Genomic DNA, 19,065 nt, shown 5'->3' on the forward strand with positions numbered 1-19,065 from the left:
TATGTTACCCTAAAAGAGAAGCTCCCAAAACAAATTAGATTAAATTGTGGGGTTTAACTTCCTAAAGTTGCGTAGTGAATTACGAAGGCACCAAAGTGAATTATTCCATGTTAACTTTGACTACTTGAGGTTACGTGCACTTAAACCTAAGTACACGAGTAACAGGGAATCGGGCCTTCTACAAACAACACCACGCCATGGCCACTGAGCCGCCATGGCAGATGTTGCCAGAATGAGTTCCAGAGAAAAAGAAATCGTAAAAGGAATAAAAAGAATAAAAGGACTCGGGAAATAAGCTCCAAATAAAAGCAGAAAGCAATGTAAACTACCACTACAGCACCATTACAAGGCAGCCTTTCGAGTAAATTAAAGCCTACACTCTGTTTCAGCCATTCCTCTTAGCACTGTGAAAGCTACGGGCATGCTCGACCAATCAGGGGAGCGAACACATATTAAAGTTGTCCTTCTGTGCCTTGCCGTCAGCTGGTGGCAACAGCTGCAGTGCTGGTGGCGGCACCATCTATGAACACTGTGGGAATCGCCGCGAGATCAGCTGTTGTGATAGCAGCGGTAAAAAATTTGCTCCGATATGTTGTGCACATTCGAAATGCCAGAGCCCTTTAACATTTAAAAGATGCAGACGAGAAGGAGGTTTGCGAAGATGGAGGAAGCGGAAGATTCAGAAGAAACGCTTGGCCAGTGTGTGACATTGCACAGGATGGTGGTGCGACCTCTCGGTCCTTCTTGTAACATCCACTTGTACAGGGTGCATTCGCTGATTCGTAAGCGCAGCCATTCTCTTCATTGCAGAGTTCATGCTTGCACCTTTGCTACACTTCTGTACTGTTCCAAGCATGTTCAACGCCAGTTGCTTCGTTCCTCTCATGTAAGATAGCAACTTGGAACAATACCGCACAGGCGAGTCTGTGGGTGCCATTTTCACGAACAAATCACTACCCAGGCGGAAGCCACTGCAGTGCTGTAGCTCCCTCGCATATGAATTTAGCCAGTGTCAAATCAATTGATTATTTCTACTTTTTAAATGCAAATTAATGTCTAAATGGCAGCGTCGCATTGATCTCTTTTGTTCTTCGCATGTTTTCTCTCGAACAAGTGGAGAGCTCTATTTTCAGCATATCACAGAGCCTTGACAAATATTTTACGTAAAAGTAAAGCAAAATAACACAAAATAACCCAGCTGTGACTTCCAGAAAAGCTTCCAAGTAAACACCTGCCGACGAGACCACTTGTCAAGGCCATTTAGTCGAGCAATGGGTTCCAAACTACAGCACTATATCTCGCTGCGCAAGAATTTGTACTCACATGCCTTGTAGCTTTGGCTCTGCTGCTTAAAGGAGCCCTGAACCACCCCTTAGGCTTGGTGAAACAACGTAGTTTGTGGGTTGCATATGCTGTTGTGAACATCTCAGGCAAATTTTGCTGTCTTACGCAGTGCGTGGAGCTCGCAAGCAGATCGCAAAGTCACCTCTCTCTCAAACGCTCTCTTTTGAACAGAAGCCTGCCTCCTTACTCTCTTAAGGAAGCAAGGCTTACACTTTATTTCGTAATAAAGTGGATTCCCATACGCGACTGCTATTGGTAGTGGCGGCCAGTAGCTATTAGTAGCGCATCGTAGGTACCAAAATTAGAAGTCATAGCGCCTACATTAACGTTCAAAATTAAATTTGAACTGCGTGCCACGGTGATAATCAGAAGGCGGAGCATTGTGGGCATGCCCCGCTGCGCCATAGCCTTCACAGTGCAAGGCATTGAAGAGACGGAGGCACAGCGAAGGCCGTGTTTGATTGCCAATAACTTTGCTTCTGCTGAACACATTGAAGTACTTTTTGCGGCAAAGTATTTCTGAAATGGCCTATTTTCATTTCAAATGCCTTTCTCCCCTTGGATAAAAAGTGGCTCAAGGCCCCTTCAGGTAAGCCAGAAATTACACATAACACTGCACTTTAATTGAAGAAGTTATGCTAATCATTTATGCAAATCCTACACAAGTTAAAAGGTGAAGTTAAGACTGACTTTTCCGGTGCTGAGGCATTATGAACTTGGGGTCAACGGCCAAGAAGGCTCGCCGCAGGCGTCGACGAATTCGCGATGGTCCTTCTGTTGGGTCCAGCTCCCAGGCGGTTGGGAAGCTCTCAGGCAGGTGCCATGGCGCCCTGCGCACAAGTACATCAGAGGTTAATCACGTAATCAAAAAAACGTAATCAGTTTCGTCTGCAGTTGCAGCAAATGGTACTTGTGTTTTGATTTAGTGTGTGCATCGGCCATGCTCCTTCAGAACTTCAAGGTCGCCATCCATGCTCGCATCAACAACGGTTGTTGTTTCATCCGCAGCGGTTGCGGCAAACACTAGTTTCATTTTGACAAGCTTTCGAGGATGAAGAGCACTGGCTACATCGCGATGGACGGCAACCAGCTCAATGGTGAAAAAATTATCGGGATGTGTGCGCAGTAGTAAAAAACCTGTCTAAGATGAAGAGGCGCACTGCGGCCGGGCTGTGAAGGAAATTGTCAGGCCTTCACCACTGCGAGTGCTAATCAGCCAGGAGATGACGAGAACTGCAGCTTGCACACTGCTTTAGTGCAAAATAGAAAGAGGATTGGCTCATTCGCTCAGTGAATAAAAGTGTGTTGACAAAGCAAGCATTTGTTTATTGTTTTCTTGATACCCTCGATAATTCAACATTTGGTTAATGTAGACATTTTTTTCCAGTGAAATCCGAATTAACGAGGTTTTACTGTATTGTAAATTTCTGCTGTACGATTCTGCTGAATAGTTTTACTGTGTAGTACAGTTGTACTGATCTACTGCACGGTTCAAGTGCACATGTCAACTGTATAGTTCTACTGTACACAACTGCTGTACAGACCTACTGGGTAGTTATACTGTAAAGATCTGCTAAACAGTTGTGCTGTATAGTTCTACTGTACATATTGAATGTGCAGTTTTACTGACTAGTTCTACTGTACAGTTCTGCTGTATATATCTACCATACTGTTCTACATAAGGAGCCAACAAGCGAAGACACCAAGGACAACATAGGGGAAATTACTTGTACTTACTAATTGAATTAAAGAAATTATAAATTAATGGCAATGAAAACGGATGAAAAAACAACTTGCCGCAGTTGGGGAATGATCCCAAGTCTTCGCATTATGCGTGCGATGCAATGCATTACGCGTGGGATCATTCCCCACCTGCGGCGAGTTGTTTTTTCATCCATTTTCACTGCCATTAATTTATCATTTCTTTAATTCAATTAGTAAGTACAAGTAATTTCCCCTATGTTGTCCTTGGTGTCTTTGTTTATTGGCTTCTTATGACATGATTAATAAAAATCGGGCCCCTCGGTTAACCCCTTTTCTTCTCGTTCATACTGTTCTACAGTACCATGAATAAAAATGGACAAAGGCTTGCACCGGTATGCACAAGCATGAACATGCATGCACCTTTCATGAGTGAGCTGAGCAGCCAGGCGAGACCATGTCTGCTTGAGCACCAAGTCTCGCCCCGACCTCGCCTTAGCTTCATGTAGGACCTCCTTGCGAAGTGCATGCAGCAACTCCGCAACTGACCGAGTCACCTTGGCTCCTTCGGCAACCACTTGTGACGCCTTGGCCTCGAGCTTTCGTAGCCGGCCATTCTTGCTGCAAGACAAAAAAACGATACACATTGAACACACATTCTCATATACAAAGCAACAACTGTTCCTTTGTTCATGTCACTGGCTTAAGCACAATCTTGCTCATGCTCACTAAAATCAAGATACTCATAGATAAAGGCAATAGCCAGTCAGGTGACACTGTTTTGAAGAAACTATACCACGTAACAACTCCATGGATAATCTTCCTCCATGTAATCCTTGCATTAAATGAGCAATGCTGCATTCCTGCATTTTAGTGTGTGAAACCGGGATAAGCAGTTGAGTGAGTCATACAAACTAACATGAAACAATATAACAACTAGATGAATGCATTATTTTCTCAGGCAAGCTCTTAAATGTGACGGCTGTGCCTTCACCTATTTATTCCTTTCCCTTAGAGCGTGTTGTGTGCAGTAGATTAGATGGGACCAGCTCTAAGTCATGTTGCCAAGTCATCTCAAGATTCTTTATCATTTATGCCAGGACATCGCAGAGTTTAGAGCATGCATCGCAGCCTGTGTACACATTTCTTTCTGTCAAGCTTTGGCTGCCAGTTAGTGTGCCTGTTGCGCTTTTAACTTCAGGAATGTTCTAAGACGATATTTTCCAAATGCAGGAAAACAAGCTCCAAGCTGACTCAAATGAGAACATTAAATTTTGAGAGCCCCACCTTGTCTTCTACAAGATCTAAGACATTTGAAGCTTCTTGTACAACAAGTTTTATTTATTGAACTTCACAGATATTTGCAGGCATATGCATCACCATTGGTACTTGTAGCCATAGGCTAGTAAAACGTCCATGTATGGAACTGGCCAGGCCCTATGATGCAGTTACCCATCAAATAAGGTCTCTGTCAAAGACATTCAGAGTAAGACCCATTTCCTTTACCGGTCCGGACCGAGAGCAGTCTGTGAAAGCCAAGTTTCCCGCTGGGCCGTCCACTGGTTCAACCAGCGTTCTTTGATCTGCTCCTCGTTGGCATGAACCTCCTGCCTGGGATTTCTCGGCATGACGCTGGGCAGCTCCTGAGCCAATACAGCCACCAATGACACGACTGTGCTGCCTATTCTGGCATCACAACGGGCAGCCGATCCACTCAGCAACTCTTGCACAAAGGTCCTCACTTGCAGGCGAACCTGAAACACATGAATGAGCTAAGGTCATACATGTGTTCCACAGTTCACAAGTGCACTAACTTGACATCACCACATACAGCAGTGGGAAAACGCTTCTGTTACAGTGGTACATGATGGCACTTCTATGGACTGATACTAAACTTATGAGTGGCATTATGTTCAGGATATGCCAATGCTAGATTACATTAGCCTGCCGTACTTTGTTAGTATCCAGTGTGTGTTGTGTCTGTATCTACTGTTGGCATCCAATTTTATTTTGTGTACACATGTGTACTACACTGGCCCAGTCAGCAAGATACACAGGAAAAGAAATCAAAGGTGACACTGAAAAGCCAGGAAAAATATTTTGAGCATCCTGAAGGGGCAGCACAAGATGACTAAGACAAAAAGAAGTCTTAGTCTTAGTCGTCTTGTGCTGCCCCTTGAATATGTTCAACCAGTACCAACTTGCCCAAATGTCAATTCTTCTAAAACATTTTGGTTGGCACTAACCACTGTACTAGTATAAATCATGAACAAAGCTAACATGTCTCTCACAAGGCTTCTACATCAAAGATGTCAGTGCTAACATGAAAGAACTAGAAGTTACTGACTCGCAAACGAGCCACCACTGATTTTGTCTTTTGTCATAATTCACCATATGATCACTGTAGATTCCTCCATAATGAACTACTAATCAGCTCAGATATCCATCCTAGGAGTACTGTGTCGTAACGTTCTAGTTATCAAAATTTGTCACGCAAGCTGATCCTGGAAAGACTTTGCCAAGGAGGCTGAGAACTTGCGTACATCGCTCGATGATCCCAAAGTCGTCTTGAGGGCTTGCCTGTGCTGCTCACAAGACACGAGCACCTCTGCCACGTGGATGCGTAAAGCAGCATGTTGGCCGGGGGCGAGAAGGTTGACACAAAGCCTCGACAGCTGTTATGAGAGATGCAGTAAGACCAGCATTTATTATCAAGGACTAATGTGAAGAACTACCTAATAGAAGTAAACAAAATATGGCTCTTTGAGTCTACACTTCTTTTATTGTAAAAATTAGCACACCTGACAATGCATGCTTGTCACAAAGCAACAAACATTACCACATTTCCTGTGACCTTGTTTCCCTCATTTGTTAAGTGGGTTTTCATTGAGAAATACTTAACATAGTGAAAGTAGGTGTTTTTTGTATGTTAGGCCAAATCTTTTTTCTGAAGGAACTACAACACCTAATATTTTATGTAATACATAAACAAAAAGCATAATGAATGCACTTTTCATGCATAAAAGATTTATTAGCGAGATACATGTCATAAAAAAGATACAAATTGCCAGAATCAAGATTGTGGGATAAAAGTGAAAAAAGTCTATAAAGACATGCTTGTATCTACTAAGAAAAATATGCAACAAAAATTATGAGATATACAAAATGTATTGCTGTCTAAATGGCACTATCTCCAAAAAAATTCTATATTTTTCATTGAACAAGGTATTCCACTACAAAAATTTAAGTGCAAGCACTATAGTTTGGCGTGCCGGACTGCAGCCGCCAATGTTCTGGGCTGGTTTGTGTCATCATTGTCATCGCTCTATAAGTCAAAGTGGGACAAAAAGGCAGCATCCTCACACTAGCTGCTGCTCGATCCATCGATAAAATCAGCCGCAAACGCTGCGAAATCGCAAGATCTGCAATCTTTGGAAGTGCGCGCGTGGATCACGAAGGCGGCCATTCTTTTTTTTTTTTTTCTACTACGAAGATTCTGAAACTTTGGAGTGCATTCAAAAATTACCACCTGGCGGAAAAATATTTAACTGCTTAGAAAACAAAAATATAGTTCCCCTCCTTCAAATCCAATGGCGCAAAGTGTCCATAAGCAGCACGGAAAGTCTCAAAAGCAGCACTTCAAACCGAAGATAGCAAACAGCCATTTTTACTTTCTACTTTGATGATCACGAAAACTTCAAAGCGCATTCAAAAATCACCGCAAGGTGGGGAAAAAAAAATTTGCTGCTAAAAAAACACAAAAATTGTTCTCCTCCACGTCTGATAGTGCAGTGTGTCCATGAGCAGTATGGAAGGTCTTGAAAGTGCTGTTTCAAACCATCATTAACGGGCTAACGATGCCCAGTTGGCGCGGTACAGAAAGAGTTAAGGTTGTGGAGAGTAGTTGACAGGAAAGCAATATGTGATGCACATCACTGAAAGAAGCTGTAATCTAAAATGATGACAAATGTCATAAAACATCAGTCACATGTTTTTGGAAGAAAGTAAGAAACAAAAATATGTGAGAAGCATCAGACCTGGAAATTATATTTTCAATGCTCCGATCATATGAACCAGAAAATGACATGAACTAGGACTGTGTCAGCAAGGCTTTTTTGCATTGCTCTCAGCGAAGCAGAGGTGTACAGTGCCGTCCATTGCTGTGTAATGCACACGAGCAGTGGGCTTTGCTCTGCAGGGGTAAAATGTTTTAGCATAAATGCGCAGAGTCAACAATATGCCTTAACAACTAAACAAACATGATTTAAGTCTGCTGTAGAAGCACCATGGATGGAGTTCTCGCACATTAGCATGGGAAGTGCACAAGCTGTTCAAGCAAGCACAATGATAGAAAAAAATTCACACTATATAACCACATACTCTCAGATTTTCATATTTCTATCACATTCATGGTACGTCAAGTCAGCGTTATGACCTGTTAATTTTCAAGGTGACAACACAGAAAGATTTTAAATATTAGTGCTCACTGAAAGTTCCTCAAACAAGGCTGGAATTTAATTTAAGTAACCTGATTTCAAATGAAACATTATTGTCAAAGCAACCATGTGCATGCTAACACATTATAACAGTAATATTTTAAAGACATTGTGGTAGCAACCATGATTGTCAAACTCACTGATATCTTTCTTGTGTAACCTGCTGGATATCCCCATGCCATCCCTTAATCACAAGGCCTGATGGGCACATCAGCAGACGTACAAAGAGGCAATCCCACTACCAACTACAATGCCAAATGACACCACGACACGGTATACCTTGCTATAATCACAGCACGCCAGTTGAAACACGATAGCAGCCTCCACTATTCCTAGTATCATGGCTGCAACTTTGTTGCAATGGCTACTCCTCAAGTGGCCGTGCTCGACACAAAGGTGTCTGTTGTGAATGGGGTGGTACCGCTTCAACATTGCACCCCTTGTGTCATTTCGGCACACTCATTGCGGAGGTTGGCCAAGATTTTGCCTATACCAGTGCCGAAGTTGTCTGCTCGGCATGACAGCAGCAAGCACATGCCTAGCAGCTCAAGCTAGCTCGCCTCTCATAAATGACTAGAAACACGTAAACCACCACGTGGGGGAAGAGCCAAAGAAAGCTGTCGCTTTAATAATGCAAGCTCATCCTTGACACACATCTGTGAAATGAAGCAAATCCAGCAATGAGTATGAAACTTTAGAAGCTACATCAACATGTGCTTGATCCCATTATGTACCTCAAAATAAATTGTTGATCACAGTAACAAAATACCTGCAGTGCTTTCATGGAGGATCCGAGATTCGAAGGATGTAGAAAACCCACCTGAGGCTGAAACACGTGCTTCAGAGAAGACAGCACCCTTTCACGAGACGAAAGCTTGCGTTTTGATTTCTGAAAGCACAAATCAGCATTCCCTGTTTGTAGAACAACTACACCTGCAGTCTCCACAAAATATCAGAGGCACACAATAAAAACAGACAGTGAAAAAACTGAATTTCATGCTTATTCATCTTGCACATACATGAAGGGAAGAATTATGTTGTGACCATCAGCAAGTATTACCGGCCTACATGATACTTTCACTTGCATTACTATAAGGCACTGAAAATACTGACATGAACCCTGCCTATGCCAGAATAAATACAGCTTATGAATTTTAAATTTACACAGTAGATTTCCATTAATTCAACTCCGGTTAGTTCTATTTTTCAGTTGATTCGATCCCTGATGAGGGTCCTGACCAATGCCCATGCATCTCTATGGGCCCAAACCTTCTTTATTGCACTCCTAAAATTGGCCTTGGACGGATCATCCGAACATGACCAAGCAGCAGGCATGCACCTAACCCCTCTGGGTGACACTGATAATGACCCCTTTAGTGGAAGCGTCTGTCTCGGCGGAGCTTAGGAGACAGGGAATGTGTTTAGCACACGTCATCTCTCATCAAAAAAGCATATTTACAGGCCGCCCTAGGAAGACTCTTAAGCGATAACCATAGCCCACAATTGTTTGATGACAGTATTTACCCGATTTTATTGCACACCTTTCTTTCTAAAAGAAAACTGATCCAAAAGCTGCCTGCGTGGTGTAATCGGACATTAAACCAAAACCGCCTTTGCAACGTTTACATGCTTTGCCGCATAACCGAAATGTAATGCGGCGAAGCTGACTTTATAACCCTGCGACACAGCTAGCTTTAGAAAACAAGCATTGTGCAACGAATTTTCTCACAAACAAATCAGATGTGTGTTATATTTCTACTTTGTTTAGGAGCTTTAGTGTCACCAGGGTGTCTACCAAGTTGACATTTCCAAATTCCCTGAGTTTTCCAGGTTTTCCCTGCGTGCCTCTGCAAAATTTCCAGAGTGACACAGAACTTTGTTTTATGTCAAGACAGGCTGCCACTGTGTCGCCTGATACTGTCACTCTCTAGTAAGCATGTTAAAAAAGATCAGTTTAAATAGTCAGGAGTAGTGTTTATTATATTCAAAAAGAAAACGGAAGGCAGGGGTTAATGAAATGCATAGCGAATAAAATATCTTCGAAAAAAATGGTAAAGCACATTGCAAATCGAGTCAAACATCTTCAAATATGAATACAAAGAAATGCATACAAAAGTAGATATTGTCGAATATGAGCTATTTCTGTCAATTAATAGCAAGCTCATTGGTATGAGGCCCGAACTTTGTAACAAGTGAGACTCTCTTTCAGGAGTCTCACTTGTGACAAAGTTTAATAGTTTACCCTGTTTTAATAGTAAGGAGTAGTGTTTATTTTATTCAAAATAGGAAACTGGATAGTTCAGTAATATGCGCAGCGAATAAATTATCTCCAAAATAAAAAATGGTAAAGCCCATTGCAAATCGAGTCGAACAAATATAAATCAAAAGAGATGCACACAGAAGCAAATATTTTCGAAAACGAGCTATTTCTATCAACTGATAGCAAGCCCATTGGTATTAGGCCCGAACTATGGCACAAGTGAGATTCTGTCAGCAGCTGGAAAGTCAACCTCAACTGTCCTGACATACTCTCAGCCTCTGCACAATGCTTCAGGGTTGCGTTTCCCTGCTTTAAAGAGCTTATTTTGGTTTGAATGAGGGACACCTGCATCTCGGCGTCAGCGAACACCTTGTTTTTTGAGCTCAAGCTTCTTCAAAGAAGCAGCGGCACACTTCCTTTCCCGTTCACTCCTCAATGCGTCGTTCCTTTCTGTTGTCCTCCTTCCGCTGCGTGTTCGCCCTATGGACCATTTGAAGCGCTCTCTTGGTCAGTTGTACAGTCAAGGTCCGATTTTTCGGACTCCCTAGGGGCCGCGAAAATGTTCGAAAAAATTAATGCATGTCTTTTACTGCTCTTAAAGGGCTCCACCAGGTGTGGCCAATTTCAGGTGACAAGCGCAGGGCATACAATGCACGCTGAGTGCTGAAGGTCTGCTAGTACACTTAAAGGCATATCGGTGCTCATATTTTGACAGGATACAGCAGGCGCACGCGTGGATAATTAAGGAATACACACTGTGTACCGTGACAATTGCCACTCCCCACGCTTGTTAAGTTTCACCGGAATAATTCGCATGTATTTCCCGCGTAACACTGCTGTATTGAGGCGAAGCTGACTTGGAAAACAGCATCATCGCCATGCTTTCTAAGCTTCGAAGTCAATCGTGAGGATTGCAATGGCGGAGTCGGTGTCATTGCAGACAGCTGCGAATTACTTCAATAAAAAACACGGAACCAAACGGCAAGAAACTTAAAAGTGAACGTCGAAACAGCTAGACCTAACGTTGCCACAGCAGGGACTACAGCTGCCAGCGGATCTGCGTGCAAGAGCGCCAGTTCGAGGCAGCGACATAATCAAAATGGTGGCAGTGGTGGCATTGATTAATGCAATTTCAGACCTGCCAAAAAGTCCGGAAAATCAGACGGCGAATGGTTCTTGCGCCCGAAATTTCAGACGTTCTTACACATTGACTTTATGGGGTATGTGGCGGTTCCACAAAGCCATCCGAATTACCGGGCATGTCCCAAAAATTGCGCGCCTGGAAAATCGGTCGTTGACTGTACACTGGCAACTCTTCCAGCCTACGACACGGCGTCAAAGACGATTTGTTACCATTCCCTTCTGTTACTCGAGCCAGCATTAGTGCGACTTTTGTTGTCTGTCACTCTTTCAATAAAATTACAACTGATTTTCACTGATAGAGGCACAAATTCCCCGAGATTTGCCTGAGTATTTCTAGACTATCGAATATCTCTGAGAATTCCTGGATTGCCCAGTCGGCAGACACCCTGGAACTAATTTCTACGCTAGTTTTCTATTTTGGACGCATAGAAAGTGAGCACGCATTTGATTTGGGGGCGAGTTAGAATCGGGCAAAAACTGCCAAATGAATCAGCAGTATGTTATAGAATTTTTTTTCTGTGTCAATTTTAATTCAATTAATTTTGTTGGTCAAGTCCAGGTCAAATTAACAGAAGTTGGCTGTACTTTATTTTTTAACACGCAACAAGTTTGAATTAATAAATAAACTAATTTTTTTCAGTTTATAACACTAACATTAACAAAAGGTTCCCACAACACATTCCTACTACAACGAATTAATTACCAGGCGAAATTAAGTTGTTAACTATCTGTGTTCTACAATCTCTCCCTTTACTCGTGTAATTGTGCTTTTGCATGTTAATCTAATATGCTGTCTATCTAATGAGTTGATCAGTTTCTACTGCTTCTGAATTTTACTTGAGAGCTATAATTTAAGCCAGATCTTTTTAAGCCCCTGATTCACTCTACTGAATAAAATAAAATATGGAAACAGCATTAAGGCTCATTTGGGCATCTTATTTTTATTTCTTTTTTAGCTGCAAGACACCTACAAAAATTGCTTCTACTCGTGACAAAGCCCTAAAGTACCTACAGGTTTCCTTGTTTTGCTAATATAATTTTTAATGTCAAGAGTTTGCAGCATTTTATTTATAAACATCCTACTGGTTGATGCACAGCTAAGTACTAGGATTATTCAATAGCCTTACCACCCCCTCAAAAAAGGAAATAATTGAATGGCTGTAGGTTACATTTCAAATTGCTTCTAAAGCAACAAAATTGCAAGTGCACTAAGAATGAGAACTAGAAGGAAATGCGCACAGACCAGAAATCTCCCTACTCACTTTGCTGAGGTGACTTAAGGCTGTACCGGCAACTGCATTCCTCAACAGTGTGGCAACCAGTGAAAGCTCTGTCGGTGGTCTCTCACAAGACAGCTCTGGAACAACACCAAATATGCATTGCTTACTATTATGTCCTATTCTCGAACTGGAAGGACCGATTCTCAAACCTGGTAGCGCAGTGCACAAAGCATCAATGCGAGCCAGTATTTAGCAACACGATAATCTGACGCATGCACACTGACATGAACAAAACAACCCTCTTAGAAGCGTGTAACACTATCCGAAACAGTGCGCAGTGTATCAGTCAGCCTAGTATCTCATTAAGTGATAAGGAGATTGAATTCTTCATAAGCACACACGAGTGTTAAACACAATGCTTTGCCTTTCGTGTTGTGTTTTGTCTTTTTCTTTTCTTGTCGCACATGCACATTTTCTTAGAATTTGTGCCTCGTGTAATAAATATTCAGTTGAGAGTAAGTAGTGTCTGAGTGTGCTTCTTTGTTTGTTCTGATTGCTCTGATTGCGCTGAAAAAGCTGTTTGATGAAGTTATGTCCTACTATGGCTTGCTGCAGATTGGCAGTTGCCCACTTTGTGTTCTTTTCTTCTACATACTGTCACATTAAAGAGGCTGCATGGTTCTGTCGGCTGAATGAGTTGGTCACACCCATCACAGAGCATGAGCCCTACACTTACATAATGCAAAAGTGCATGAATTCGAAACCTAGCTTCATGTGAAGCAGTGAGCACAAGCAGTAGCATAATTCAATCATAATTAAATCCACTAAGGCACGACAGTCTGCAAGCCATGCATCAATTCCAATCAGTGGCTCCCATAAGTATTGGTCACCAGTGGATTATGTGACATTTCTAAGTTTTTGATGGCAACTGCAACTGAATTCAGCAACACTTTTTTACATGTGTTGACTTTTTGCAAAATTATAAAGCTTACCTAAAATGACAAGACCTGCCTCATGGTAGGTATACAGTAAAACCTCGTTAAACCGTACCCGCTTAAACAGTAGTTTCGGTTTAAAAGTAGTAAAGTCAATTCCCCGACTCAGCGGCCATTGAACATAATGTATTTTGTATCCGCATAAACCGTACCAGCTTATTGCGTACGCATCGGTTAAAACGTAGTGTTTCCACTTTTCGTCGCGCGAACACGGCGGTGCGTCGTCTCCATCGGGCGGCCCGGCAGAACAACAAGCCTCAGAGATCGGTACAACGGCCTCCAAGCGCCCTGTGCGTTTGCACGTGAAGCCGCATCAACATCAACATCATTTCGACGCCGCATGGACGCCATGCCGGAGAGCGTTGTGCCGTCGTGCAAGCGAGGACTCGGGTCATGCCGAAGCTAGGATAAAAAAAGACGCCGGGTGCTCAGCATAGAAGAAAAATTAGACATCGTCCGTGCTACCGAACGTGACACGAAGAAGTCGGCGCTGGCCCGCGATATGGATCTGCTGTTGACTATAGTGTGTGGCATTTGGAATGCGAAGTTGCTCGGCAGCGCTGCTGCGACCGCGAAGAGATGTCGGCTACGAGGTTCGACTTTTCACCATCGTTGCCGCTGTTGTTTCCGAAGTGTCAACTAGCGACAGTGATGAGGACGACACGGAAAGCGACAGCACGGGCTATTCAGGCCCGACAGTGGCAGAAGCTGCGCGTTACGTCAGCCTCATGAATGCGATCGTCGCAAGGAGAACAGGGGCGCGATAACGTAACTATTCCAAACGAAAAGTTTTCCGAACTCCGGCACCCGGCAATGAAAAAGGCGCCCCGGGACTTATGCAGCACTACCGCGCGCGTGCACGGAGAATACGTAACGCCAACGAGGAATCTGCCGTACGAGTGTTTGCCGAGAGGAGGGGGGCTGGCTGAGAAGCTGGCACGCAGCTTCAGTAAGTTTGAAGCCGCTGTCGTCGTGCTAGGCCGCCGCGATATCAAACGAAAATAACATTTACGTCCCGCGAAGTGAATAAATACTGCATGTTTTTCCCCTTTCATCGCACTCTCTCTGAGTTCCGTTTTCGACAGATAAGTGGGCGATCTCATGCTATTTCGCTTAAACAGTACTACCGTTTAGTACGTACTTTTTCCGAGCTCCGGCCGACTACGGTTTAACGAGGTTTCACTGTACTAATCATAGTTAAGACTATGATTCCAGCATTTACTGGAATCATAGTCTTAACTACACATATTAGTTTGCCACACGAAACCTAGTTTCAATCAGCAATACTGAAGAATGCGCTAAACACATATTTGTCTGGCAATTTGTCAAATATTTGCCAAATATTTGTTTGTGATAGCTATTTCTATTATTTAGAAAAAAGATCTGCGCACCTTGATATATGACGAAGTCACAGGCAAGGGCGAACCAGGCCCCCAGCTCTCGTGACAGGGACGATGTGGAAGGAGTCACGAATTCGCGTGATGGTCCATTCGCATCGGAGTAGTTCAGCTGCCGTCCACCGTGATGGATGTCCGGTGACAATGGTGCCACATCTGCCATGATTGGCGTTGGGAGGGAAGCAAACGCCTCCAGAAGCGATGGTGATGACTGGCTTCTTTTTTCTGTAAAGATATTTCCCCGTTTCGTGATCTACACACTGTTAAAGTCAAATTTATCAGGACTGCACTGTATTATTTGAATTGTGAAACTTTGAACAATCTAGAACTGAACAATATGTAGTACAAGGTAAACCAGTGATTCAACACACTAACACAAACATATACAGAGTTACGTCCGAAAAGAAAAGTGTTTCACAGAAAGGCCTGTCCTAACACTCCAGATGGTGGCAGATGACAAAGCGACCGTGTGTGCGTAAGCTAACTTTCCCCTCCACCAATCCCAAATGGTCCTAGCACACTGCGACATATAGTCACTGACATTACTTTTCGGAGAAACCATGTATGTACAAAGCCCATGTCTACGAGTCTTCCAGCGAGACACCAAATAACAACAGATACACCACATATATAAAGCTCGCAAGAATGCTGAAACACAGATCTTATCACAGCTTGTATAACAGTTCTCTATACAAGTGACCAATTTATGTGAAAGTACTCAGAATACACGTTTTGCCACTAAGTGTTTTATAGAAGTTGTAAAATGCAGTGCCTTGTGAATGTCTTTCTACAATGACTCTTGGCTGCAAAAGAAACACAGTGAAAAACTGCGATATTTTAACAAATGTGATAGTTGTAATATTTAACAAATAAGAAATATTTGCTATTAATATTACCCACACTAAAATAGCGATGGTGTAGTGAAATTAAAGCAAAGCAAAAGTAGATAAACATTTCAATGGCAGATGAGAAATGCTAGTGGACTGCTAAAACCTTTTTTTAACTGATGCAAAGAAAATAAAACAGGAACTAAGAGCTGAATACCACCCACAACTAGAAATGATCATGACTTCTGGATCTGGATCACTTACTAACACTTCAATGCATACATGTAATAGACTCTTCTATACATGGTGCCTTATTTTGATTACTGAAACACAATCGCTTAATAAAGAAAGTTACAGACAGTAATTGAACTATGCTATAAAAAGCTCACAAGAAAGCTTGCCTTTGAAGCACAGTAACTAATGATAAATACGCCATACATACCAGAACAAGAACACAGGAAGCATGCACCGCAACACTGCATTTTTTTTAAAGAGCTAGTTGCCACGCCTCAATCCTCAAATAGACACCAACTAGCTCAACATTTTTTTTTTTTTCTATTGGATTAGGCAAAGCACTGCCAAAATTAAACTGCGGGGTCGAAGTCTTGAAAACGCACAGTGGGTTATGAGGGACACCATATTTGAAGGTTCAGGATTAACTTTAGCCACCTGGGGTTCTTCAACGTGCACCGAAAGCATGGTAAATGAGTGTTCTTGTACTGCAATCCTATCAAAATGCAGCCACTGTGGCTGGAGGCTGAACTCGCAACCTCGTGCACAGCAGCATAACACCAGAGCTACTGTGGCCAGTACAAAGCCTTTCCAGTGGATGTAATCAAACTCACCGTCAGTGCAGAAACTCTCAATATGCTCCAGGACTGACAGATACAACTTTGCTTGGCACTCCCTGAATAAGGGCACAGCTTTGCAAGCCTCGCCTGCAAAGCAAAAACACGTTGGTGTTAGCCCCTGAATACAACGTGCAGTAGATCAACACTCAAAAGGCATTACTCTTCTTGTTAGCATTCGTGGTGCAAATTAATGCTCAAAAGTAACACTGAAAATTAGAGGTTTAAGCTGTTCAGCATTCTTCAACGTACGCAACAACTAATTGGGTGCAATTTACAGTCAGTACAGGACAGCCAATTGGACAAGTTGGTTGAGCATAATGATGTCAGTAAACGTGGCCAGATAATTAGAAAGAAGAGACACCATGTCTGTCGCAAATTCTTTACCTCAATATATTGTGAAATGGTGAAACGGTAGACAAAAACCCAGAGCGCTGCATCGACCAACGTAAAATTTAAAAGAAAAGAAGACGTTTCGACTCCCACACGGGAGCCTTGTTCACAGGAACAGTGCCCCGGGTTTTTGTCTACCTTTTCACCATGTTCCATCCCAACCAGACAGGCTTCCATCAAACACTGAACTTCATATCGCGAATGAAATCACATATAAAGTTGCACTCGGATTTTCCATTAGGGAGTATTGTAATCAACTGACTTTTTTTTTTTTGTAGTTAGAAGCGTAATTTACTATTACAGTGCAACTTATCGTTCTCTTTTAAAGTCCTTTTATGAAAAGCAGGGCACTCACCACAGCCTGTGTTGTGTGCTTCAGACAGCCGTGCGAAGAGACTGCACAGTGAATGGAAGCACTCCATCGAGATCTTGCCGCTTTGTTCCATTGCAAGCCTGTCAAAAAGCAAAAAGAAAAACAGAACGCTATCCCTGGAGAAGCTGCAAAAGAGTGCCCGATTCTACCTGGCATTAGGAATGCACAAATAGCAACATTATTTTAGACGCCATAAATGAGAAATCATTTCCTGAACTGAAAAGCTGGCATCCAACTTGAGAGCGGCATGACTTCATGCTACACCAGCTCTAGGTAGCATGAGTTTGAAGTAAATGGACACCGCTTGATTTCACACTACACCCATTTCCTTTGTAGGCCACAAAGGAAACAAAATGCATGCCAACTTCCCTTTAAGTCCATCTTGCATTGCCATACAGAGATTCAGAATAGCTTTGCAGCTCTACACTCCTTCCCTACATCCAAAAGCACAGTCACTACAGTATATCATTAAAGTGAATAAAGTTGGTGGCAAGTATTTCACAGAAACATATATTACACAGTAACGTGATGCCCAATGTGGTTGCTGCAATAAGCTTTTACGAAAACCTTCGAACATGGTACTGATAAAAAGAGTTTCATGCTTGATACAAGAAAAGAACACATTTGCCACATGCAATCTAAAGTTTATCCACAACTGGCCATGCTTACTTAATCAAATCTACAAAATAGCATTAAGCTAACAATAAAACTATTTTTCATTTCTGACAATGAATCGTGCTTACCTCGCTGTTGCAAGAGAGGCACTTCTGATGACAGCCAGCACTAAGTCCACAAAGCCTTCTCCATGTCCAGTACTTGAACTGCCAAACATTTGCGAGACATAAGGATTCCATGGCGTAGTTTTTACAATTACTAGATAAACCCCAAAGTAGCAAGAACGTTAACTACAGTGTACCATGAGGATATGTCACCTGCTTTAAAGGGGCAAGAAATTCAGCTCTCAATGAAGCAAATATTTAATTAATTAAAACAATGCAATGTTCATCGTTTGCAAATGCTGTCAAAAATTCTAACCTTCGGCCATCAATAAAGATTCATAAGGGACAACCTGGCTACCTTTATTAGCAACAGCCGCTGTGCAAATGAGCTCATGCAAGACACCGATGAAAGTAGTAAGCTGACGACAAGCTACTGTGAATGTTACATCATCGCAAAATAATATTCACACATCACAAAAGAAAAAGTTGACAATATCTGGGAAAAACAAAGCTAAGGTTCCACAATGCTTTGCAGATTTTTAGCACTGTTTCGCAGATGGGGCCTAACATATCAAAAGCTACAGCTCAGATATAATTCGTAGCAAAGGTCTCTGGAATAATTTTGCCAGCCCAGGGTTCATTATTGTGTACTAACACAGTGGAATGTGGATGCATTCTGCAGGTAACATTTATCAGAATGCAGCTTTGCCAAACAGAAGTTGAACTTATATACTTGTGTTTCAAAGCTGAATGCTATATATGCCGTTATGCTGAATGCCACACCAAACCATTATAGTGGCTAGAGACTAAAATTTTTTTTCAACACTGAATATATATGTTGTCACAAAATGTCACCAAACTTTACAAAGAGAGAAGAATATATTAAAACATATAAGAAATCTCCTGTGCTCAAAAATCATTCTTCATACTCATTCTCATTCTCATTCAAAAATCTCATTTTCATTCTTCTATACTCATTTTTCCATATTTAGTTTTTACCTTTCTCTTAATTCTGTAGTTTCTTACAATATTGCGAAGAGAGAAATTTGGCACCGCCGTCTATGTGAGTTTCTTAATGGGCACTGTGTCATTAAGGGAAAGCTGAGACATGGGTATGCGAGGCATGTCCTGAACATGGTTTGGCTTCAAATGTACTCATTTCCACAAAAATAAATCTTTCTTAGAATGACCTGATCCTATGAAGTCTTCTTTTGCCCGTTCAAATTTTCTGTATTGTTTACTCACATTTAACGCTAGTAAGTAAAGGAAACAAAAACAGATGACTGAAACAGACATGTTAAGAGCGCTGACCTTGTCCTTTTTCCTCCAACTTTAGTGGCTGCCGGTAC

General features: G+C 42.2%; 1 protein-coding gene across 2 annotated transcripts in view; it reads right to left on the reverse strand.

The window, feature by feature from the left end:
- Positions 1-19,065, reverse strand: part of mv (lysosomal-trafficking regulator mauve) — a 107,480-nt gene that overhangs the window by 30,230 nt on the left and 58,185 nt on the right. For both annotated transcript variants that reach the window (XM_070527738.1, XM_070527739.1), the window contains 10 exons: positions 17,741-17,818; positions 16,980-17,077; positions 16,229-16,321; positions 14,551-14,781; positions 12,207-12,301; positions 8,362-8,430; positions 5,589-5,720; positions 4,552-4,799; positions 3,469-3,666; positions 2,035-2,174 (listed from right to left, as the gene is read on the reverse strand). In XM_070527738.1, coding sequence (XP_070383839.1) covers positions 2,035-2,174; positions 3,469-3,666; positions 4,552-4,799; positions 5,589-5,720; positions 8,362-8,430; positions 12,207-12,301; positions 14,551-14,781; positions 16,229-16,321; positions 16,980-17,077; positions 17,741-17,818 — 1,382 coding nt within the window. The remainder of the gene's footprint in view (positions 1-2,034; positions 2,175-3,468; positions 3,667-4,551; positions 4,800-5,588; positions 5,721-8,361; positions 8,431-12,206; positions 12,302-14,550; positions 14,782-16,228; positions 16,322-16,979; positions 17,078-17,740; positions 17,819-19,065) is intronic.

This window comes from Dermacentor albipictus, chromosome 10, assembly GCF_038994185.2.
Source record: "Dermacentor albipictus isolate Rhodes 1998 colony chromosome 10, USDA_Dalb.pri_finalv2, whole genome shotgun sequence".
NCBI classification, from domain to species: domain Eukaryota; kingdom Metazoa; phylum Arthropoda; class Arachnida; order Ixodida; family Ixodidae; genus Dermacentor; species Dermacentor albipictus.